Raw genomic sequence first — 25,851 nt, 5'->3', positions numbered from 1 at the left:
AGTTAAAAGGGGGAGTCAAGAGGACTGAATCCCTTCAAAATGCTTGGAGATTACGCAAAACCACAATAATAGGAGCCTAGCTAAAATGTGTACCATAGGTTAGGAAAGGTAGCACTAAGAGGTCACCAGCATAGTTAATGAGCAGTGTCAAGGGAACTGTTAGAGAAAAGAGAGTTTCCTTCAGAAAATGGAAGTCTTGCCCAAATGAGGAAAACAAAAAGGAGCACAAGCTTGCACAAAGGTGATGCAAGCGGACAATAAGAGAAGGCCAACAACAGAGAATTCTTTCAATATATCGGAAGCAGAAAACCAGCTAGGGAGGCAGTTGGACCACTGGATGACAATGGAGTTAAAGGAGTACTGAAGGAGGACAAGGAGATGGCAGAGAAGCTGAATTAATTATTTTCATCTTCACTGCAGAAGATATAGGAACTGAGAATAAAACTGCCAATATCATACTGCTCTTATACAAATCTATGGTGTGGCAACGCTTGGAATATTTTGTCCAGTTCCGATCACCACACCTAAAGAAAGGTATTGTAGAGCTCGAAAAAGTGCAGAAAAGGGCATCTAAAATGATCAGGGGGCTGGAGCATCTCCCCTATGAGAGAAGGCTACACCAGCTGGGATTATTTAGCTTGGAAAAAAGGAGGGTAAGGGGTGACATGATAGAGGTTTACAGAATTATGCGTGGTGTGGAGAATGTGGATAGGGAGACATTTTTCTCCCTCTCTCAAAAGAGTATTCTTCTACTGGAGTACCAATGTGTTGTTTGTTATTATGCTTTTCTGCCACAAATGTAGGTCTCACCTAGTAGACGTGTGCTGTTGCCTACAGATCCCTAACATATTAGTCACCCCATTCAATTTGTATTGCCACAGCTATGGAGAGAATCAAGGTTGTATCTAATATTAAGTTTAACTTAAGTCGCATTCATTTCAACGGGTCTACTCTTAAGTAGGACTAGCACTGGATACAGCCGAAATTCTCCATCTTCTTGTGCCTTTCCTCACAGCTCCCCCCTCCCCGCCCAGAATTATATAACTCTCTCAGCTCTTTTCCAGAGAGCTGAAATCTAAGGATCTCGCCCCCGAAAGTCCGGTGTCTAAGGGTTATATCCAATGCTTGTCCTACCTACAGTAAACCCACTGAAATGAATGGGTCTTAAATTAGACTAACGTAAGATTGCAGCCTGAGCGTTGTATCTAATACACACTTAAGCTCCGTTACTGTTGAATTTAGTGTGCCGTAAATCTGAAGAAAGAAGCACGGGGGGGGGGGGGGCTGCATGGCGCGCTATGCCCCCTCCCACAAGATGGAGGGTGGTCGCCTCGCTTAGGACGAGGCAGGTCTCTCGCGTCCCCTCCAAGCCCGAGTGGAGCACCTTCGCAGGGCGGCCGGGCTGGGTGGTTCCCTTTCCCAGCCGATGGGGCTGCATTGCGGGGCTCTGGGCCGCATCCAAGAGAGGAGGAGCCTGCTGCTGCTGCTGTCCCCCCGCCCGTTCGGGACTCGGCCGCCTATAAAGCGGCATCCGCGAAGCCAGCGCCGCCGCCTCCCCGCCAGGAAGTTCTCGCACCTGCCCCCGAGCCCGACCGGCCAGCGCGCGCGCGCGCTCGCTCGCTCTCCCCCTCCGCCGCAGCAGCCATGAGCCACCCCAGTAGCATCCGCGCCACCTCGTACCGCCGCACCTTCGGGCTGCCCCCCGTGCTGTCCCCGGTGTCGTACTCGTCGTCCCGCCTGGCCGCGTCCTCCGCCACGCGGCTGCTGAGCGCGTCCCCGCCGGGGGCCTCGCTGCGCTCCTACCGCGGCAGCGGCGCCTTGTTCCTGCGCTCCAGCACGCCGGCGGCGCCGTCGTCGCGCTACGCCTACAGCAGTGCGGAGAAGCTGGACTTCTCGGTGGCCGATGCGCTGAACCAGGAGTTCCTGGCCACGCGGAGCAACGAGAAGCAGGAGCTGCAGGAGCTCAACGACCGCTTCGCCAGCTTCATCGAGAAAGTGCGCTACCTGGAGACGCAGAACGCCGCCCTGCTGGCCGAGCTGGGCCAGGCCCGCGCCCAGGAGCCCACCCGCGCCGGCGACCTCTTCCTGGACGAGCTCCGCGAGCTGCGCCGGCAGGTGGACGGGCTGGGCAAGGACCGCGACCGGCTGCAGGTCGAGAGGGACAACCTGGCCGAGGACCTGGCCGCCCTCAAGCAGAGGTGAGCGAGGGGGCGGGGCCGCCCGGCGCTCCCCCGGCGCTCCCCCGGCGGAGCAGCAGGGAAGGCAGTTAGCGCGTTGCTCTGGGATTTGGGCCCGATTCTGAGAACGAAGCAGAACTTTTGGCTTCTCTAGCAGCCGGTTTTAAGTGGCAGGCTGGAGCGAGTGGGTTAATAGCGGCGGATGCCGCTTTCCTGGGTTCTCTAGCTCTAAATGTGGGTGGTGGGAGGGGCTCTAGAGAATGCTGTCTCTTTAAATCGGAGCTTAATTGGTGTATCTATTTTGAATGCCGAAGCGCAGTCCCTAGGGTAGGGGAAGAGGTTGCCTCTGAACATATGCAAAGTGCCTTTCCTTGCTAGTGACTCAGCAATCTCTGCTAGCTGGCTTACTTTGGGGATAGGGAGGAGGATCGAGTGACGTTCTGGCACTCTCTGTTTAGACAGACTCCTGTTTTAACGCCACCTCCTGAAGAGAGGAAGAGATTTCGCTGCTCGTAACAGCAGAGAGTGGGGATTCGAGGTCTCCTGGCAAGCAGTGGGTCATTACAGCAAGATGGAGCTGGAGTCGATTCCAGAAGAGAGGGTGGCTCACTGAGTACAGCAGAGAGCTACGGGCCGCTCATGTTCTGCCTCTCAACCTGAGGAAAGGCAGCCTAGTGACAGGTGGATTCAAGAATGTGCAGAAGTCAGTTGGGTCCTTCTGGGCCCCAATCTTTACTTCCTTAATTTCCAGCTCTCCCTAAAAAAAAACATGCAAAAATAAAACACTAAAAGTACATATAAATACATACGAATTCTGCACCGTGTAATATGATTAATGAGTCAACAGGAGCCAACTAAATCTATGTAATTCTCTTATTCACTCTGCATATACAGCAGTATATATTTAAAAAATGTCAAATTGCTACTTAACAATCAGAACAGTTTTTCTTTTGTATAAGCCTTTTGACTTAGCAGTGAGGGAGGAATCTGATCATCTGGGACTATGCTGGACTGGGAGTCCACATTTGTCCCCTGTCCTAAGAAAGGGTTTAATGGTTGCATCACAGGAACTCTGGGATCTAGCTGTATACCCAGTGCTGGATGATACTGTATATCCACCCCTGGATTGCTATATGCCCAACTCTGGGTTGTATATCCAATGCTGAGGAAGGGTCTGTGATTGAACAATAATGAAGGCTGCAATCTGACGCCCACTTTCCTGGGAGTAAATCCCACAGAATACACTGGAATGTCCTTCTGAGTATATATTCTCAGAATTGTGCTGCATAATTGTGTAGGTCCGGGGCTTGAGGCATTTATCTTGAACTCCGGGATTAGAGAGATGGTTTAAAGAGGGGCAGCCATGAGTCTGCGCTTCCGAACTGTATCCCTAAACTGGGAAGCCTTACTAGAATCCTGTTTTAACTTTATTGTTTTAGCTTTTAACTGGTATTAGCTTGCGTAATTGTTTAATATGTTTTTAGCTGTTGAAATTATTGTTTTATACTGTTTACATTGATTTTATCTGTATGCTGCCCTGAGATCTTAATGATATCGGACGGGATACAAATGTTTTAAATAAATGAATGATAAGTAGAATCTCCTGGTTTCTGTTTCAACTCTGGGTGGATATTGTGGGTGCTTCCAGATGAAGAGGGTTTTATGCTGCCATCGCCCTGCCTAATACACAGAATTTTACGGTTCAGTCAGTGACGTCTTCCACTCATAACACATAATCCTCCTGTGTTTTTCCACCACTTCTTCCATCTTTTGTCTTATTGCAGAAAATCTATTAAGAAAGAGAAGACAGAATAACTGCACAATGCCTCCTAGGAGCCCTCTGTTTGGAAACATCCTGTGGGGAGGTGGCTAGACAGTGAATGAGAAACTGTGTTCCATGCAGAACTTGAAGGAGGGATAGGTTTTACACATGCACACAGTAAAAAGATGGCTGGAGAGAAGTAGCGGATTTAGATGGGATCTCTGGAGGGTTACTGCGCACAGAAAAAGATCCATAATTCCTGATTGGTCCTTGAGATGAGCCGGTAGGGTGAAAAGGGTGTGGCTGGGATGGTGCTTCACTAATGGGATGGGTCCAGCAGACATCATCTGGTGGCGGCAGTGGGGGGATGGATATTGAAGAGCAGAAAGGCAAGCAACCTTGGCATCCAGAAAAAGAGGCAGGCAAGCTGACTATACGGGGTGGGGCAGTAAAGAATGGTGCCTGGAAAGAACCAGCAGGATGGTGGGGAGTGGCAGGAGGGATGAACCTTCTGACCCACATTAGACCCTCCTCCTTTGGTTTTGTGGCAGCCATAGGATGTCTGGCTGGAGCAGGCAGAGGAGAAGGGGGTGGCAATTTGTGGAGCGTAGTATGAATCCCTTTAGCCCAGCCTTCCCCAACCGGCTGCCCCCCCCTGCAGATGTCTTGGGCTACAACTCCCATAATCCCACAGCCAGCCTTATGGGAGTTGCATTCCAACACATCTGGCCGGCCATGGAAGGCTGCTTAACCAAAGAGCTCTGTATGTGAGGTGGCAACACAATGACACAGCGGAGTCCATGCAAGATGGCAAGCGGCCTTGGGAAGTGGGTGCCAGCCTGGGTGGGGGACCTGCAGCAGTCTCCTAATGTAAGGGCTGCAGCCACATGATTGAAGAGCGGAGACTGCATTCCCCAAGGCACTGTGGGGTGGGGTTTGGGCTTCCGCATCCTGGCATAGCTCCTGCTATGGCAGATTGGGGTGGGGGTGGCGGAAGAGAAGGAGACAGACAGCAGGAGGATCTGAAGCCTGGAAGAGAGATGGGGCGTGTCCCCTTCATGCACGCAAAGCAGTGGGGCTGCCTGTGCTCCAGCCTGGCCCCTGCTCTAATATTGCCTTGCATCTTCTGAGGCAGTGAAGGGAGATGCATTTCAGGATCGCAGTACCCACCCAAATGGCAGTACCCACCTGCATTTTGAAAAAAGCTACTATTTGCTCCAGTGGTGGATAAGAAGACTATTAACCCTCCAAAAACATGGAATAGGAGGAAATCTTTAGTGCTGCTGAAGCCTGCAAAGCGTTTCTGGAATTACCTTACTCTCACGTGGTCTGCATCTCCTCCTCCCAACCAAATCTCCCTGGCCCCATTCCCGATACTTACCTCTTCCCCCTGTATTGTCTTTCTGATGCAAGTAAACCCTGTGGGCAGGACTTTCATTCATGTACTCTTCTCTACAGCACCTAGCACAAAGTAAACAAGTGTTCAGTAGCTGGAGAAGTTCATCTGACATGCCCCTATTGCAGCGGTGTTGAACCTCTTGTACCCCAAGGGCTACATTCAATTCTGGAGAAGTGGGAGGGGGCAGGCTCTGCATTCCAGTGGTGGTGGGGGCCAAAAATACAAAACCCCCAGCATGTTTTAGCTTAAAGCTCTTATTGCCAGTAACTAAGCCTTAGGAGAAGCATTTCAATCTTTTAGAATAGAGGGGAAAAATGAACAAAAGCCAGGAAAGACAAAACCATTGGTGGCTGGGAAAATGGGTGGGGCCTGGGGAAGGGGGTTTATTATTTATTTATTTATTATTAAATTTATTAATCACCCATCTGGCTGGTCACCCAGCCACTCTGGGCGATGTACAACATACAATAAAACAGTTTAAAACAATAAAATTCTACCATAAAAACATTTTCTAAAATACCCTAACCCACCCCAAATGCCTGCCTGAACAACCACGTTTTTAATGCATGACGGAAGCTCATTAAAGAGGGGGCATGACGGAGTTCCCTAGGGAGGGAGTTCCACAGAGTGGGGGCCACCACAGAAAAGGCCCTCTCCCTTGTCCCCACTAGTCTAGCTGTCCTGGCTGATGGGACAGAGAGAAGGCCATCCGAGGCTGATCTTGTTAAGCGGCCTGTCTGGTGCTGCTGGAGGCGCTCCTTAAGATAGGCTGGGCCGGAACCATGTAGGGTTTTAAAGGTCAAAACCAACACCTTGAATTTGGCCCGGAAAACAACTGGTAACCAGTGCAACTCCTTCAGCACTGGAGTGATGTGATCTCGCCGGTGGCTGCTTTTAATCAGGCGAGCCGCCACGTTCCCCAGATGGGTTAGGCCATCTGGGGAAACCTGGAGGGCCAGAGGTGGATCCCTGTCCTGAATTTCTCCTGCCCTCCTGCCCTAAGCATTAGGGCGAAGAATTAGGAGTGGTGGACACCAGCAAGTAAGAGTACAAGCAGAAGCTTATATGGATATGTTACATTTTGGCCCCTGAAAGTAGAGTCCAAAGGGCAGGAAGGGATACACTAACTATTTCTGGCCTAGCAGAACAGGCACTGGGGTTTGTGGGGTAGGAGTGTGATCAGAGTGTAATCACTGCTTAGATTGCAATTGGGAAGTACAGCCAGCATAAAGCCCTATTTCTAGCTCTTTGCTGTTCTCTGCCCTCTACAGGCTGGATGAGGAAATGCACAAGCGTGAAGATGCTGAGAATAACCTGGTTCTGTTCCGCAAGGTGAGCAAACCTATAGATGAGGCAGAACAAGGGGAGTGGCACACTTGGTTCTCTTGTGCCCACTTGTACTTGTGTACTTACAGGCCCATGGCACACTCTGACGTTTGCAAACTGTCACAGTTATTTGCTGTTGCACCCATACATGGATGAGTGTACACTTGCCCATTTGATCTCATGTGCCACTTGGATGTCACAGCTCAAGCCTAGTTCTTGCGGCTGCCAAAAATGGTATCCATCAGCCTCCCATCATGTTGAACCAAGAAATCATGCTGCATCCCCTCGCCCCCATGCCAGCCTGGCTGATACAGGGGTCTCCAAACTTTTTGGGTTGGTGGGCACATTTAGAGTTTTGAGTGTGTTGCGGGTGCTCTCACAAAATGGCTGCCATGGGAGTGGAGCTTGCCTATTCATAAAATAGATGCCATGGTGGGCATGGCTGGACAAAAAGCACACATTTCTCAGAAGGCAAAGTGGTGAGACTAAAAGAAAGTTAACTTGTCCAAGAAGCGAAGTACAAGGCAGAGGTGGGGTCTGAGCTGGTGCTGGAGGGTAGCCCTTCACTTTGCAGCATGGCAGGAAACATAATTTTAAAGGTCTTATCAGATAAAAATCAGGAAGGGCAGGGGGCCTGGCAGGCACTAAGAGAGATGTCTGTGGGTACATTAGTGTTCATGGGCACCATGTTGGAGATCCCAAGGCTAGGAGCACCTTGTCCACCTTCCCTTGTTCTCTGCTGTCCCCAATGCAATTCTAGTTGAAAGGGATGGTCTCTTCACCGTGGCTCTGACCGTGGTTTGTTTCTCCTCCCCAACATGGCAGGATGTGGATGACGCCACCCTTTCGCGCTTGGAGCTGGAGCGCAAGATCGAATCCCTCATGGATGAAATTGAATTCCTCAAGAAACTGCATGAGGAGGTAGGAAAAATAATGGGGCTGGTGCCTGGGCTGCAGGCAGGTGAGGGGCTCCCCAACTCCTGGCTGTAGGAATCTCCCCTTGGCTGGCTTGCGCAGAAGTGTTTGCGAATCCACCAGAACCCTCTAAAATTGGCATGTCCCATTGGACAGGTGGGACATTTGTCCTGGTTGCTGCCAGTACTTCTCCTGACTGCATAAGTCAGGATGACATTCTGTTAGCATATGTTTTTCCCCAAGCCAGTGGCTAGCCACGATGATGGCCTGCTCCTGGGGATGATGGTGGGAGCCTTGGGAGGCAGGTATGGTCTGTGGAGGAGGCTGTAGAACCCGGCATGGCTGTATCAGGAGAGATTATGTGGATGGGTTTAGTAGGGGAAACTGGGTAGAAGACTTGGCATTTGTGAGGTCCTGAGAATCCTGCAGAAGCCATGTTGCTTGTGCTCCAACTAGTGGCAGGTAGCAGAAATGCAGCTGCATCCCCAGCAACTTGGATGTGTGGGTAGGATAACTCGTATCCAGGATTACGAATGTAGATTTGCAGATTCAGTTGAATTGCTCACAGCCTTTTTTGCTGTTCCGTTTGTCTGATGTTTCCTTCGGTGGGCGTTTGCCTTGTGATGCCTCTATTCTCTGCATGCTAGTCTTCCTGGCGGTTTTCCGGGTCTCATTATGTGTTCCTGCCTGGCCCTCTATGTGCTACTTGCATTGCCATGTGTCACATTATTGTGTCGTATGTGTGACAGGTCTGCATCTGCTTGCAGATGTGTGGTTTTGTATTTTGCGCCCCCTCTGTCACGTGTCTCCTGGTGTGGCCTGCCCATGTGCGTGAGGGGCGTGTCCCTGTATGTCTCTGACATGTCTCCATGTGTGCCTGATGCACGCAGGAGCTGCACGACATGCAGGTGAGCATCCACAGCCAGCAGCAGGTACAAGTGGAGGTGGAGCAGGCCAAGCCAGACCTGACAGCCGCTCTGCGAGAGATCCGCACCCAGTACGAGAGCATCGCTGTCAAGAACCTGCAGGAGTCCGAAGAGTGGTACAAATCCAAGGTGCCTAAATTGGGTGTGATATATATTGGGGGACAAGGGGGTGGGACATACACTGACACAGAGCCTATTAAGTGCTAATGGATAGTGTTGGATCTGGGTTCAAATCTCTGCTCAGCCATGAAATTCCCTGGCTAGCCTTTCAGGCAGGGTTGCTGTGAGGATAAATTTGTGTGAAATGCATGTACAGTGTCCTGAGCTCCTTGAAGGAGGTAAATTGACAGGTAGCTGTTGCAGGTCTGAAGGAGGGACCATAGCTCAGGGGTCAAACACACGCTTGGCGTGCAAAAGGTCCCCAGTTCAATCCCTGGCAGCTGAAAAGGATCAGATAGCACTTGATAGCAATGTTCTCTGCCTGAGCCCCTGCCAGCCAGAGCAGACACTACTGGGCTAGATGGACAATGAGTCTGTCCTAGTATCAGGCAGCTTCCTATGTCCCCCATGTTCCTTTATGCAGGGAGCCACAATTTTGGGCTGCCCTTGCTAGCCAAGCCAAAGATCTTGGTTGCCACATTTCCCCCCTGCCCTGCTTGTTGGATGCAAGTGCCAAATAGCAAAGGCATCCCCGGCAACCATCCCCATGAGAAAAGTAGGTGGGGACCATTCTGGCTTCAGTCAGTTGCTTGACCCTGGGTCTTTGAGCCCCAATGCTGAGCAGTGGCATATAGCCTTTTCCTCCCTGCTTCTCTTTCCTGCGGGATACTTTCTTCCCCCGCCCCTCCCTGCCCGCCAGGGCATGTGAGATGACAAGCCATTGTCTGTGACCCCTCTTTGAGATTTCCCCATCAGGAAGTAGTAGAGCTCCTTGAGAAAGGGTCCTGTGAATACCTGCCAGGTTTCGCCATCACATCATCAATGCACACACACAAAAATAGTTCATTCTTGATGAGCCTGGATAGTGCAAGGATTTGGGCTCCTTCCCCTGTCTTGACACCCCCACTTCCTTGCAGTTTGCTGATCTGTCGGACGCCGCCAACCGAAACCATGAGGCCCTTCGCCAGGCAAAGCAGGAAATGAATGAATCCCGACGCCAGATCCAGAGTCTCACCTGCGAGGTGGACGGACTCAAAGGAACCGTGAGTAGGGCACCCATCATCTTTCCCTCTTCCCTGGGGCAGCCACATGGCCTCCCATCCTCTCTGAGCGCTCTGCATCCCAAAGTGCTGCTGCGTTGGTCCTCAGGGATATGCTTTCTCTGCCTTAGAAGGAAGTTGGGATATTCATGCTGTGGTTAAAGGGGTGATTGTTTTATCGTGTATGTTGCTTAAAACCTTTTTGGTCAAATCAGTAATAACTTTCCATTTATTGGTTACCAGATGATGAGAATGATGCTAAAAAATAATAGGATCCATGAGTCCATCTTGTAATTCTAGCTGAAGGAACCAAAACATAACACAGATGGCTGTATACTTGGGGGCTGGGATCTGTTTCATGTTTTGGCAGCCAGGCATTAGCTCTGAGTCTGCAGGCACACTGCTCACTGGTTCACAAATTAGGAGCAGGATTTCAGGGTCGGTGGCTTTTGGGTAAAGTGCTTGGCCCGAGCCTAGGTTCTTACACATTTATGCCTGGTTCTCCTTGCCTTGCTAGAACGAAGCCTTGCTAAGGCAGATGCGAGATATGGAGGACCAATACGGGGCGGAGATGGGCTCATACCAAGAGACGGTGTCACGGCTGGAGCAGGAGATCCAGCACATGAAGGAAGAGATGGCCCGGCACCTGCGGGAGTACCAGGACCTGCTGAACGTCAAGATGGCCCTTGACATTGAGATAGCCACCTACCGCAAGCTGCTGGAGGGAGAGGAGAGTAGGTGGGTAACCGGTGGGAAGGAGCTTCCCCTCTAGGAGGGGTCTCCAGCCATTTTGAGCCCTCTGGTGGGACTGGCCAGTCACAAAACATTCACGTCACAGAAGGCAAACTGGTGAGGCTGAGAGACAAGTAACTTGCCATTGAAACCGAGTACAAGGCAGAGGTGGGTTCTGAGCCCCTAAATACAAAGCCACTCTTTTGCTCAAACAGAACACCCATTTCACAGAAGGCAAACTCTCTCTCTCTGGCTTGTTCACACAATCCCTAAAACAATCCATGGGTTGTGGGTGATTTGTTAACCACGCCAACAGCCCACCCTCGCTGGATTCAGACGTCACGATAAGCCATAGCAACTGCCCGCTGTGGTTTGAATATTCAAAATGGCTACCAGCACTCTCTCCCAGGATCTCCACCTAAACACACACATTTTCTGACTGGATCACCCACCCGCAAAATCTCTTTCTCAGGATCATCCCCTAACAGTTTCTCTCTCACACACTCAGACACACACAGGATTACCCCCCCACACACACACACACACACATTCTCTCTCTCTCTCTCTCTGTCATGCACACGCACGCACAGGGCTCAGAGCCATTCTGGGGAAATGAAGATGAGGGTGGCTACAAGCCAGGTTCTTTGCTTTGTAGCATGCCCCACTTCCTGGAAACTTTTTAAAAATTAACATTAAAAAATATCTGATTAGGGCAGGGAGTCTAGCAGGCACTGAGGAAGGTGTCGCAGGTGCCCTGGTGCGCATGGATGCTGTTTTGGGAAAGGCACCCCTCCAACTTTGCATGGTTCAGTCCATCTCCTTACCGTGGGGGGGGGGGCACTCTGCCTCTGCAGTATGGAAGGGGAAGATCAATTTTAAAGGGGAAGTTCAGGGACTATGTTGCAGGAGCTTACGGAACTGCTTACTACCCTGTGTTCCCTGCAGGATTGCAGTGCCTGTCCAATCCATGGCATCTTTCAGCATCAAAACAACAGGTAAGCCATAGAGCGCCATGTGTGGGATGAGTAAAAAATGCATCATGTGTGCTCATGCGTGTGAATATGGGTTTCTGGTAGAATAGACAGAAAGATCTTACGCTCACCTCTTTGCCCTCTATTAATCTGTATCTCACACAGAACTGATTTATGGCTGACTTTGTTGGGAGCACAGTGGTTGATTGCTAGACTCTGCTACAGAGAATCCCATCCCCTCTCCAGCACAAATTTGAGCTTAGACTTGGTTGCTGCTTTTCCTTGGGAACAAGTGTGAAGACACCTCCCCTACCTTTATCTCCTCCCCACTTCTGATTTCTCCCAGCTCAGCCTGGAATCTTTTATTGCAGGGTGGGGGGGCTGGGGGTGGAGAAGAAGCTGCTGTGCCCTCTCTCCTAGACTGTTCCCCCTGCCCCCATATAGTTTCAGAGCCGGAGCCAACTGTAGAAACCCATACCAGGAAGACGGTGCTGATTAAAACCATTGAGACCCGAGATGGGGAGGTGAGTTTGTTACCTTCTCCAAACTGGAGTGAGTGAGTGAGTGAGAGAGCGTGAGCGAGCGAGTGCAAGACAAAGTACCTTGGTGTGATCTTAAGTTGTGGGAATATCTACAGCAGGGGTGTTGAACCTCTTTCCATTTGGGCCAAATTCCATTTTGGAGAAGCTGTTGGGGTGGGGCTGCATTCCAGTGGTGGACATGGCCAAAATACCAACGTAGTTTAGCTTAAAGCACTTATTGCCAGCATTAAGCCTTAGGAGCAGCATTTCAACCTTTTACAGTGGGAGGAAAACTGCACAAAATCAGGGAAGCTACCAAATAATTGGTGGTTGGGGGAAAGGAGGTGGACCATGGGGAAGGGGGCGTGGCCACCTGACGCACCCCAGAGGGCCAGATTGGTACCCCAGGTGGGCTGGATTTGGCCCCCAAGCCAGAGGTTCGGTGCCCCTGATCTACAGAGAGGATTGTCTCTAGGCCTAGAGCAAAGTGGGAGGCTAAAGTGTTTGTGAACCGCCCAGAGAGCTTTGGCTATTGGGCACTACAGAAATTAAATTAATTAATTACAGCAAGCAGGCTTGCAGAATGACCATCAGGCAGAGCTTACAGCGATTAGGGAGGCTTGTTCCTCTTCTCTAACTCAGACCTTCTCCTGGAGCCTCCAAGGATTTGGGAATTTGTGCTGCCAAGACACCTATTAAAGTCCATGTTGCTGCTCCTGTTCTCTGCAGCACATGGTGGTTAGACTGTGTGGTTTAGTGTGTGGTGGGAGGCCAGAATGTAGGCACCCACCCCCAAACTTGCTGTATGGGGCTGGAACTAGATTGCCATTTTCCCCTCTCCAGTTTTATGATCAGGTCTGTGTATATTCTACTTTTAAAATCAGCAAATAAATCCAACATTGTACCCTGGGTTGTGGATCTGGCAAATGTTCATATATTAGCTTGTTTCTGCATACATTTTTCTGCTTATGTCAGCTGTGGGGAGGGGCAAGGAGCTATGTCAGGGACAGAAGCTACTGGAACTCCTACCCAGTCAGCGTCGGAGATCTCTCCAGGCTTTGCTTGCACAGGTCAAATCATTACTGGCAGGCTTAACGAATGGAGCAGCCTTCCCCAACCTGGTGCCCTCCAGAAGTTATGGACTTCAGCTCCCAGTTACCCCATCCGACATGGTCAATGGTCAGGAATGCTGGGAGTTGTGGCCCAAAACTTCTGCAGTAGGGGTGGGCGGTAAGTAGATCTCCAGCTGTGTTGCTCTTCAGCTCCCAGCATTCCTGACCATTGGCCATGCTGGCAGGGGGTTTCTGGGAATTTGGTCACCTACCTTCTGCCCAGCCCTGTTCTAGAGGCTAGATGTTGGGGAACGCTGGACTAGAAGCCTTTTCTAAATTAAAAAACATTATTTTTGCACCCAATACCAAATTAAGTGCGTGTGTGTGTGTACTGCCGACAACTCCATGGATGGATTTGCTTTGCTTGTTCCACTCTCAACCGTGTCCCTGCCAAAGAGCCCTGCCCCTTCCCTCCCCTTTGGCCTTGACCCTGTTGCTTGCCTTTTTCTTCCCCACAGGTGGTGACTGAATCAAGGAAAGAGCAGAGGGCTGAGATAGAGAAGTGATGTCGGCCACGCTGGGCGCCTTCCCCATGCCCTGGAGATTGGCACAAAAGCTAACCAATGTGCAGAAGTCCCAGCAGCAGATCCCTATTTCTTCACTAAGCCACACTGGCCTTACTTACTTAGGAGGGGGAGGGGATACCTCTTGCCTCCATCAGCCTTCCCACACTGCTCCAGGCTTCCCAAGCCAGCCCCACCCTTTCATGTGCACCTCTAGCCTTCCTGGGGGCAGCCTGGCTGTGATCCCAGCAATAACCACACATGGGCTGGGGGAGTGGGGGCACCATCCTCCTCCCCTCTTCCACTGCCTCCTACCTCTTTTTACCACACAGTCTCTCCTTTTGCCCAGTAAGGCCCCATTCCGCCCCGTATTGTCTTGAAGGAGAGACGGGTTGCCTTCCTACAAAGCACCATGCATTGATCCGTGTCAGCCTAGGTTTGCCAGATACATTTAGATTCAAACTCGGAGGAGGAGGATCAGGTCCATCAATCAAGAGCTATCACAGCTACCCTGATGTCTGGCAGGTCTAGCTAGGCACAGCAACCTAGAAACACCAAAGAGGACCAAAACCATGGTCATCAGCATCTAATTCTGTGTGCCGACCACTTGAGACCAATCACTGCTCACAGAGATTCTCAACAGCTCTCATTCGGAGAACATCCTTAATCAAGATTATAACAATGAGCTATGTATCGGTAAGTCCCCAGTTCAAATCTCAGCTCTGCCATGAACCCACTTGGTGGCCTTAGCTAGGTAAGCCTCTCAGCCCCCACCCCCCAATCTGCAACATGGGGAGAATAACACTTGACTTGCATTACAAGGTTACTGTAAGGATGACAATGAGATAAATGCATGTGGAGTGCTTTGGACACTTGAATGTGGTAGGTGGGGGGTGGGCAACTTGTGGTCCTCCAGATGTTTTGGCCTACATCTCCAATCAGCCCTCACCATTGGTTGTGTTGGCTAAGGCTGATGGGAGCTTTAGGCCAAAACATCTGGAGGGCCACAAGTTGCTCACCCCTGTGCTAGACAAATGCTAGGTATCAATTATTTGAGGATGCAGTCCTGTACACAATTACCTGAGAGTAAACCCCACTGAATTCAGTAGGACTTACTTCAGAGTAGATATGCATAGGATCACACTGTAAGTTTTCCCAAGTGTACCCAAGATGAATGCATATAAAAGAGTATTAATTCATTTTTTAAAAATATCAGAATATGCACAGGAATCTAAAAAAAAAAAAATTAAAAGAAAAAAGACAGGCCACTAGTGAGTTGATTCTTCTGGGTTGTCACTGATTCTTAGCACTGAAGAGTACTCTAGCGACAATCTTACCACCCGATGCTATAGATGTTTATTCCGAACTAAGTCCCACTGGCAATTGTTTTCTTTCTGTCACAGCCTTAAGGTGACATTACTCTGCCTTCAGAAAGAATTGCCTCTAAAGTGGTACCCTGTTTCCATGATCTGATAAATTTCAGGGCTTGGAGAAGACAATATTTCAAGGTCTCAGCTGCTTACAGTTCATGTAACCCTATTCCACCTGTTCCCCAAGCAACCTCTGTCTCCTCTGCTAACTTCCTTATCTTCTCATGCAATCCCCAACACACCATCCGCTTTGCTGTGAAGTTCTACAAGGGGTGGGAAGGCATCCAGTCATTTCTGCTCTTACCAGTCAAGAATGCCACTGGACTCCCTCTTCATCTGTATTGCATACAGGTTAGTGTTACAGATGTGAGGAAGGCAGATGAACAAACTGTCTCTGGAATACAAGGAACACTTAAGCATAGCTTTTACACAATCCAAGCTAACATAGTTTTTAAAAACTATGTAATAAGCAGGGAAAGTGCATAATCCAACAACTGTGATTCCTTACCATTAATAAGTGTTAATTAATTAATGCTAGACACATTATATATAAGGGCATCAAAGGTTCCTCCACTGAAGCTGTGGCTTCTCACAGAGTTAAAGAAAACCTCTTCTTATCAGTCTATTTTTTTCTCAGATCCAGCTTTCCCATGGTTGCACGTGTGCTCAGACTAATCTCCTTTGCCATCCTGTCTCTTCACTTCAGCTCTCCCACATAAAGTGTTTTGTTTTTCTTTCCTCTCATTCTCCCCTTAACTTTCCGTATACTCTCCCTTTTGACCCCTTCACTCAACCCCAATAGTCGGGAATTCTGGGAGCTGTAGTCCAAAACATTTGGAAGGCACCAGGTTGGGGAAGATCGTTCTAGATGGTAGCCTTCCTATGGAAAGAAATCCCTGTGATAAGGAAACTCTGTTGATTAATGACCACCTTATCAGCAACCAAATTATCAGTTCAAAACATCTTTGTATTTGGTTTTACTCCTTTTCTATAAGTTTATTTCCCAGTCTTTCCCCCCTTCTCTTTCTGTCTTGGTTTTCCCCTTCTGATTTTGCTCCTACAGGGCTGCCTGCTTCATCCTTTGAGCACCAGGTATCTATGTCTTGCTAGGCAGCTGATTCTAAGTACCGGAGCTAGTCCTTGGGAACCAGGATTGACAGGAGACTCATCTTGCTTCTCCTTATTCATCCACCTTCAATTGCTTGGTTGATACTGGTACTATATAACTATTGTTGGAGCTCGTAGTGAGCTTTGAGATGCAGGAGAATTATACCAGTCTCCAGGGGGATTCTTTTAGCAGTTTTCCGGTGTCATCCATAGTGTTGCTAGAGATCAACGAACTGCCCGCAATCCTGATGCTTCCAGTTCTCTGCATGGCTGCTTATTGCTGCCAGGAGCCACCCCAGTTGTGGCTGTGGGCGCAAGTCTGCAGGTCAGTTTTATATCCACTGTGCAATGAACCTGTATTATAGTTCAGCTGCACACTGACTCCAAGCTGCTGACCCAAGCGATCCACTCCACAGACTGGTGTGACTCCAGCACAGTTGCTGCAATGTCTTTCTGGGGGTCAGAAACGGTTTCTGCATGGGGACGGCCTGTGCAGTTCTATAATAGCTTCTAGAAGGTGATGTACTTTGCAACCCTTCCTCTTGCATTGGAATGACAGCAGCTTAGCTCTAGCACACAACGGGCCTGGTTCTCTTGTGTATTACATTTCTGTACCAACCAACAGCCGGAGCTCTTGATCAGCCCTACCAAATTACTTGCTTAGGAACAGGTAGAGTCAGATGGATGGCTTGCCTTGAACAGTGCCCTGTTTCCAACTATGACCAGATCCAAGTGCTTTAGGGTGGGGGGAGGGGAGCCTGTTGCCCTCCAGATGCTGTTAAACTCCAACTTCCATCAGCCCCAGCCGGCATAGCTGGCACAGATCTGGAGGATTGCAGGTTTCCCACTCACACTTTACAGCCCTGTTTCTCAGCAGGTGGCCTGCTGGAAAGCTGCCTCTTCACATCACCATTCAGGGTCTTGCACTTTTCTTTGCTGCTTGTGCTTGCTGGCTGCCTGCAACCCGTCCCTGTTTGCCAGGTTTCCTGATAACACTCATCCATTTACACTGGCACACTTTCTTAAGGGAATCTACAGCACCTGGGACCTGGCTGTCATTCTAAGCAGCCAGGTGCTTGGGATAGGTGACAGGCCAAGCCATGGGCTCGTTCTCCTGCTCATTGACCCATTGAACTAGCGGGCAGGCATACGATGGAAGCAAACCAAACGTTGCTAGACAAAACGAAACATAATATTAATCAAGTTTTTTGAAGTACGCTATAGAGCCACCAGTAATGTATGCCATCCTATCACGCTTACCACCTCATAACTGCTACTTTAAAATGTTCAATACATGTACCTGTACAGCTATTGAAAAAAAAACCCCATGGAGATGTGGCTTCTCAGAGGCACTTCCAGCCAAGCTCTTAGAGAACATGCAGTGCAAGAGATCCAGCAGCCAAGACAATATAATGTAGGCCAAAGCAATTGGTGAGTTACTGATGAGATAATAGCACAAAGGGAAGCTGAGAAGAGAAATGCAGAGGAAGTGGTTTCCAGGGAATTCTGGCCATAGGTGTCCCCCTTCTGTGAACTGCTGCCATGAGCAAACAGAGAAGTTTATATGCTCTAACTGGGTTCACTTCACTTGATGCATATTTATACCCCATGTATATTCATACCATGTGTGGAATTGACACCTAGGATGTTTGTTAATGTATATAAAAGCATAACTTTCCTGTTATCGCTGTTTTATCATGTTCCATGCCTACCAGCACACACCAAGTATGGCACTAGTTGTACTTTGACCTAATTCTTGGATAGGGTTATTTCCTTGATGTTTATTTACATTCTTTCTGTGACAGCTCATTCATTAGCTATGCAAAAGAATGCTGCAAATACAGACCAAAAGCTGACATCTTAATTTCTGAGAAGTATCTCCTGACTCACCAGTATCTGGGACTTTGCTAATCAATTCTCACTTTGCTAATCAATCTCTTGCTAGTTTTTTCCTAGTCTCGCTCCTGTCTTTTTCACTGCAGTCTGACCTACAGAAATTAAGTAGGTGAAGCTTTTGCAATAAAAGCTTTGCGTGAATGCCAGGCAGTCATTAGGGATGGCAAAATAGCTGGCAACTAAATACCAAGGGTGGCAAAATAGCTGGCAACCTTAACTTAACTGCAAAGCCTCAAAATGGGTTGTTCACAATTGAACGGTAAAGCTGCTGTAGCATAGTGGCTAAGGTTCAAATCCTAAGCACACTTATCACTGAATAAATCTGATTGAGCTCAATGAACTGCAGACCCAGAAATCCCCAGTACAAATCACACCTCTGCCATGAACTTGCAAGTTGACTTTGGGCTGAGAGATAGTAGCTTAACAATCTAGGATTCATAACACTGTCTTCCTTACAGGTACGTAATTATCTCACGTATAGGTAGTTGAGATAGCATTTGTGAAGTGCTCTGAATGCTAAATCACCATATAAGCGCACAATCCTGTACATATTTAGACATGCTGGCTGGGGAATGCTGGGACTTGTAGGACTTTTTTCTGTCTAAACATGCATAGGATTGTGCCCTAAATCTACGTATTATTTTTAACATAGTTTTAGGACTGGCTTCCCCAATCTGGTCCCCTCCAGATGTTTTGGACTACAACTCCTATCATTCCCAGTTTACTCACTCTTGTTCAGATCACTGTTTTTCATAACTTTCTGGAAGTTTTAGAGTATACTATAAGAATGCCCTGAGCCATCTCGCTTCACAGCTGGCATTTCTGTCCCCCAAGAACTTGCCTTGTCCTCTCTTAAATATTTAGTATACACCATTAAGTATTACTATGGTAGAATTCCACAGATAGACCTCTGTAAGTCTTGTTCCTTTTCCATTTGATTTGTCCTGCCCTGAGGTGCAGGCAGAACTGTTTGTTGTGCCTTTTTCCTTTTCTGGAGATTCACAGACATTGATCTTGACTGATAATGGTTGAGAGCCTAAACGTTAGCGAGATCATTTTTGCTGTCTGTCTTTTTCCAAGGGCGTATTTTCCAGTCTTCAAAATCCTCTATAGCTTTCCCCTCTGTTTGCACTCTCCAGAGCTTTCCTCACCCTCCTGCTGTTAAAACCAAAATGTGATTCCAGTCCCATCCTGTAGATTCTTGCAGAGGGCTGCCGCGCACTGTGCATGCAACAGGCCACACACCTGCAGGAGTGCCAACTTCTATATGACTGTTTAAGGTACAAGAGCGTCTGGTTGCAGAGATGCCAGGTTGCAACCCAGAAAACCCAGCGTTAACAACACAACAGGAAATTGTGCTACCGTGTCTCCTGACTGTCAGTTTCTTTTACTTGCCTCTCCCCTGCCTGCTATGGGACAATTTTAAAGTCCCACTTGATACAGTGGGTGGGTGGGGGGGACAGGTAATGAATGGGCTGGGGGTGTAGGGAAATGCAGAAGCTCCTGCTGCATTGTAAATGTTCCTCTTTCAAGTCTGGCTCTTCAGAGTGTTTCTGGGCAATTGTATCTGGTCATCCTAGTTACACAGCTGCAGGGGCTCCACCACTTGAACCTATCTGCTTTTGCTTTTCCCAACAGTCCATATAACCTTGGGCAACAGGTGATTTAGAATGAAGGCATTTTGTTTTTGGTGAGCTTACAACTGACATACTGTAGTATTAGAGTTGGCAATTAAGGTGAAGGGAAGAGCTTTGCCCATTAGTAGCCATAACACTCATCTTCTTTTTCTTTTCTATCTGGAATATACCTTTTGTACATTAATCATCATGGAAATAAGGCACCATTTGCAAATAAACAATGGTTGTAAATATTTCCCATTGGCAAAGAAGCAGTAGCATTTTCACAGCCTCAAAAGCTGCAATCCCATGCAGAATTTGGCATGCTCAACTCTGCAGAGTATTGGGCTGCGTGATCAGCATTTCCTGAGATGAGTTCCTTGTAGGATGGCGCTGGCATGTTACAGAGTCTCACTGCTGGATTTCTGATACCCATTTCAGCCTTGCTTGTATCTTTTCCTTATCCCTTTTTGATAATAGGTTTTGAAAAACAGGGATCCCCTTTATGGGTTTTGGTGCTGATTTCCCAGTTTTGATAGCCATTTTGCCAGTTTCCCATATTCCTAGTCAGACCTGCTAAGAATTCCTGGTGCTAACTCCTCCATATGGATCTCTGCATCAATGCCCCAAACCAGAGCCTCTCTCTCCTGCCGCTATTTTATGCTAACTCCCCACCAGTCCCACTACTCTGCGCTCCGCTCCAGCATGCCCACACATCCTAGCTGTCCAGAATATCCTTCCTCACTACGTGGCTTGCCTCGCTAATGTCTAGCTTGGGGAAAGATAATGTAGTATGCCCAGGTGACAACTCAGTCTATCTCACACTCCTGTTAAGAAGCAGGGTCACATAGAGCTTTGGGAGTGGTTGCAGTAGAACTGTTTCTGGTGCTTCTTGATCTCCCCTGAATAGTGGCACTTATCTGATGACATGTGGCCACTGTGGGGAATGGGCCACATATTGCTTTCAACCAGCCAATAAATATCATATTGAAGAATCTTCCATGTTTGTGCTTTTTCTCCCCATCTGATGCCTAGCAGTCTGCCTCACACAACTCCTGCTGAACTCTGTGTATTGTTTATTCAAATTAGATTAACACACATTGAAAAGTTTTCCTGGCTCTGCTCCTGTGCATTTCTCAGCAGCCCAACAAAGAAACTGAATTTGTGAGACTTTCTCCATCACTTCCATTTTAGAAAGCTTCACCTGCCTAATTTCACTGCAACTGTAAAAACACAGAAGCAAGGGCAGTAATGACAAAAAGTGGCCACCCTCTCTCTTGTAGACTGACATATAGGTGCTTTACCTGCTGAAATTTTCACTTTTGCACAACGGTTGAAGGTAGAGCTTTGGCTATGGGACGGTATAGCAATGTAAATAACAACAATCATTAAGAAAAAGAATAGAAGAACTCTTAAGTGACAGTGGTGGTTATCCCTGCTGCAGATACTGGTCTCCAATTTTTTTCTGGGAATGGGTGGTTAATCCTACACAAGCCAGCAATACATAGGAACATATGAAGAGGAGCCCTGCTGGTTCAGACTAAAGGCCTATCTAATCCAGCGTTCTGTTCCCACAGTGGCCAACCAGCTGTCTGTGAGAAGCCCACAAGTAGGACATGAATGCAACAGCAGCACCCCCCCCCCACATTCCCCAGCAACTGGTATACAGTTGTATTTTGGTGGCAATGATATTGCATGTTCACCACTTTGATAACTCCATGGAAAGTGGTGTATTAATTTGGGTAATAAATACAGAAACATATTGATTTTGTCCAGGTCAGGCTGTTTATCCATGTAGCCCAGTAATGTCTACTTCAGCCTTCCCCACTCTGGTGCCCTCTAGATGTTTTTGACTACAACTCCCAGCTTTCCTGACCATTGGCCATGCTGGCTAAGGCTGATGAGGGGTGAGGCTCAAAACATCTGGAGGGCGCCAGGTTGGGAAAAGTGAATCTTCTCTGAGCGGCGGCAGCTCTCTGGGGCCTTAGGCAGAGGTCTTTTGCATCTCCCGCTACCTGATCACTTAACCAGAGGTGCAGTTGATGGAACCTGAGGCCTTCTGCATGCGAATTCTGTGCTCTGTCACTGAGCACCAGCGGCCCCTGCATTGTGCTTTTCTTTGCAATGGAACCATGCTACAGACATTGCTGAATGCTGGGGGAATGCAGTTTCCATCTAGCAGCAACACACCCATGAGGAGGGGTCAGTAACTTTGTCATTGAAACTGCAGTGTGGTTAATGCTCCAAAAATTGAATGCATTGGGATTGCTAAATGGCCTTTGGAATGCTTTAAAAAACACAGGGTGATTGGCTGCTTGCATAGTATTATGAGTTCTTAGGGACCATCCAACTGGCCAAAGTATTGCCTGTCCAAATGGCCATTGGAATGCATTGTAGTGCTCAGAATATTAACACATTAAAAAGCCTCTTTAGGAATGGCCACTGAAATGCATTGGAAAGGTCTGGAAACCTGCACCCTGAGCTACAAGGCTCACAGTAAAAAGCATACTGACAAGTCTCTTTAAGAAGAGACTTTAGGACACACATTGGGGTGGGTTGTTATGTTGTTCCCCGACATATAAAACTCAGAATAAAAAGCGTGTTGATGGTTTGGAATGGTTCATTGGAAAGGCAGGGAGCAAAGGGCGCAAACAGCTGAGCAGGTTCAAGCCCACCTCGATGCATTTCAAGGGCTATTCTAAAAGAGACTTGCCACCATGCTTTTTATTCTGAGCTTGCCAAGTCAGGCTCCAGGATCACAACCCATCCTAATGGATTTCATTCAGTGATGATTCCAAAAGAGAACTGGCATTCTGTTTAACTCTGAGCTTTGTAGCTCAGGGTGCAACATCCCCCCCCCCCAAATGTATTCTAATGGCCATTCCAATAGAACTGTCAGGGTTGGGCTGTGGACAGCAGCCTGAGATGAGCCAGGAGCCCTGGGACTAGTGTAGCCGGTAGGCAGGACCAAACAGTAAGTCACACCCAAAGGACAAGCCAGAAGTTGGGACAGAAGAATAAACAAGGCTACAGGATCACAATGGAGCACAGTAAGCCCAAGTTGCTCAATGGGAACGGGAAGACTTCTTATACTTCCAAATAGCCATAGAAATGAATTGAGACGGCTGCATGAGACTGAGCAATTATTTGTGTGAAACAGGAAGACCTACCCACCCAAGAACCTTACAACCCCACCTCCTCTCAGTGTTTTGGTACCACTTAACATGCATGATTACAACAGGCTTTAGAACAAATGGAGGCAGGCCCACCATACAGCTTCAAAAATAGAGAACCAGACAAATATCAATCATGGATGCATCCAAGATGCCCACTCAAAACCCTGGGATGCTAACAGCCCCACCCCTCAAGCACACCTCCTGTTGTCACCATAGAGGCACAACTGAGCATTTCCAGGGTGATCAGATGCATTATCTCCGTTGCCCTTATTACACAAGAGCTTTGTGTCATGCATTAGGCCAGTAACATCTCCTAAATATCATAGATGGGCAGCAGAGGTTTGCTGATATTAAAAATGTATGGACTGCTGAAAGGGTCCTCCAAAGTGTTCTGTTTGAGGCAGAGGAGAGTTGTTTGTTTTGTTTTTTTTGTCTGCTGAAGGGTGGTATGTCAATAGGGAATAATCTGTCTTTATTTCGAGACTTGGAGGTCTTGGTGCGGAATCACAACCCAATAATCCTGTGCATTTCAGTGGCCCTTAGGCAGAAAGTACATATACATGGAAAAGCATTTCAAATCTCTCCTCAGCCACACCTAATATCGGTCTACTTTGAGGGCCCTATTATGGTGGGAAAACATTTTATATATTTTGGAAGCTGATTTCTGAGTGCATGGCCCTAAAAGGCTACTTATACATATCTCAGTTAATCAAATAAATATATTTTAATACAAATAAAACCTCAGCTGCTCATCTGATACCAAGAAAATTATACTTTCCTACTCCACAAGGCTGCTGTAGACCCTACAATGTAGGGAGTGGAGATAATGAATCTGAATACCACACCCAAGAAGAGTGCTTTGTGAATGCTAAATGAGGTCTATATGGGGACAGACCCCTTCATGGATCACTGCCTTGTTGTGGCGAAGGGGCTTGTGTAACTCAGTGAAGCCATAAGCTATGCTGTGCAGGGCCACCCAAGACGGACAGGTCATGGCGGAGAATTCTGACAAAATGTGGTCCGCTGGAGAAGGAAATGGCAACCCACTCCTGTATTCCTGCCAAAGATTGCCGGGAGAATTATCAACAACCTCAGATACGCAGACGATACCATCCTAATGGCAGAAAGCAAAGAGGATCTAAGGAGCCTCTTGTTGAGGGTGAAAGTGGAGAGTGCAAAAGCTGGTTTGAAACTCAACATTAAAAAAAACTAAGATCATGGCATCTGGCCCCATCACTTCCTGGCATATAGAAGGGGAAGAAATGGAAGCAGTGACAGATTTTATTTTCTTGGGCTCCAGGATCACCGCAGACGGTGACTGTAGCCATGAAATTAAAAGACGCTTGCTCCTTGGGAGGAAAGCTATGGCAAACCTAGACAGCATAGTAAGAAGCACAGACATCACCTTGCCAACAAAGATTCGTATAATCAAAGCTATGGTTTTCCCAGCTGTGAGAGCTGGACTATAAGGAAGGCTGAGCGCCAAAGAATTGATGCCTTCAAACTGTGGTGCTGGAGAAGACTCTTACGAGTCCCCTGGACTGCAAGGAGGTCAAATCAGTCTATCCTAAAGGAAATCAACCCTGACTGCTCATTGGAGGGACAGATACTGAAGCTCAAATATTTTGGCCACCTAATGCAAAGAGAAAACTCCCTGGAAAAGACCCTGATGCTGGGAAAGACTGAAGGCAAAAAGAGAAGGTGACGGCAGAGGATGAGATGGCTAGATACCATCACCGATGCAATGAATATGGACTTGAGCACACTCTGGGAGAGAGCGGAGGACAGGAAGGCCTGGAGTGCTATGGTCCATGGGGTCACGAAGAGTCAGACATGACCTAACGATTGAACAATGGGGACAGAAGGATGTGTGTGTTTGTAGGTGGGAAGTCTGTCAACATCCCGAAGTCTGTGTGGGCTCCCTATATGTACCTGTGACTGCATGTCCAGTTTGGAGTTTATTTTGAAGCTGTATAGCAGGCCTTCCTCAGAGATTTGTTGCATTATTCAGATAAATGTATGGTAAACTATGGTGCAGTGGAGCCAGGATTCACAGGGTCAAAGTGCCAGGACTTTTTGATTAGCTGGGATGACGACATCATCTGCCACCCCCCTAAGACTTCCCACTTCCCTCTTGAGCTTAGCTGCAATCCTCACAGTAATGGGGGAGGGGGGGATTTTCCCAGCAACAATACATTGTTGTGAGCTATCCCATGTACACACATACCACACACAGGCACTGATGTGGATCAACAGAACTACCTGCATTTTGGGACTCTCCTTAGGGGCATGGCTCTGGGGACTGTTATGATGAATGTCTGCAGCTCAAAATTTACTACCATATCCCTGATGGCAAGTACTACCAAAATGGTGACAGAGCGAAATGGAGGCAAAGCTGTACGTTTTCAGGGTCTTGGGGAAGGGCCCCCAGTTTCATACGGATCATTGTTCACTCTTATCTAGTCATCTCAATATACTATAGCCATTTGAAAACTCCCATGGATTTGGTATGCAAATTTAAGTGGACAGAAGAAGACAATTGCCAGGATCAATCCCATGTTGCTCCATGCCTATAGTCCATTGGACAATCAGTTGACTGCTACAGCATACAGCTAAGCCTTCAGGCAATCATACAAATTAAGAAAAGGGAGAGAAACCAGCAGGAAAATGACTGAAACTTTGGCCAAAGGCCTACCCCAATGAAAATATTTTCAGCAGGTGAGAAGCCATTTACAACCGAGAAGCCATTTATTCTGAGCCTTACAGGTCAGGGTGCAGAATCCCAACCCATTCCAATGGCACTCTGAAAAAGACTTGTCAAGATACATTTCATCTGGAGCCTTGCTGCTTAGGGTGCAGGGTCACACCACCCTGATGTATTGCAATGGCCATTTGGGTAGGTGAAGCTTCTTTTGTTTGGCTTCCTTGTGAACGGGTCCTAAAATGCATCCTAAAAAGCAAATAACCAACATGTAACAAACCCAACAGTGCCAGGCAGGACTCAACCATAACTCTCTTATGGCACAATCCTATGCGTGTTTAGCCAGAAAAAAAGGCCTACAAGGGCCAGCATGTCCCAGCCAACCACGGCCGGCTGGGGCGTGCTGGGAATTGTAGGCCTTTGTTTCTGTCTAAACATGCAT

General features: G+C 48.1%; 1 protein-coding gene across 1 annotated transcript; it reads left to right on the top strand.

Annotated features, from left to right (window-relative positions):
• The first annotated feature begins 1,434 nt into the window (after window positions 1–1,434).
• Window positions 1,435–14,776, top strand: PRPH (peripherin). The gene is made up of 9 exons (XM_084837320.1): window positions 1,435–2,198; window positions 6,610–6,670; window positions 7,490–7,585; window positions 8,470–8,634; window positions 9,582–9,707; window positions 10,222–10,442; window positions 11,382–11,431; window positions 11,852–11,931; window positions 13,499–14,776. Exons 1-9 carry the CDS (start codon window positions 1,645–1,647, stop codon window positions 13,544–13,546), a joined length of 1,401 nt encoding a protein of 466 aa, XP_084693446.1. The 5' UTR covers window positions 1,435–1,644; the 3' UTR covers window positions 13,547–14,776.
• Window positions 14,777–25,851: the final 11,075 nt, after the last annotated feature.

This window comes from Heloderma suspectum, chromosome 2 (genome assembly GCF_057233095.1).
Source record: "Heloderma suspectum isolate Gila_16-S chromosome 2, 16-S_ref, whole genome shotgun sequence".
Lineage (NCBI taxonomy): Eukaryota > Metazoa > Chordata > Lepidosauria > Squamata > Helodermatidae > Heloderma > Heloderma suspectum.
The sequence above is the reverse complement of the archived record's forward strand: the minus strand, read 5'-3'. Positions and strand labels throughout refer to the sequence as shown.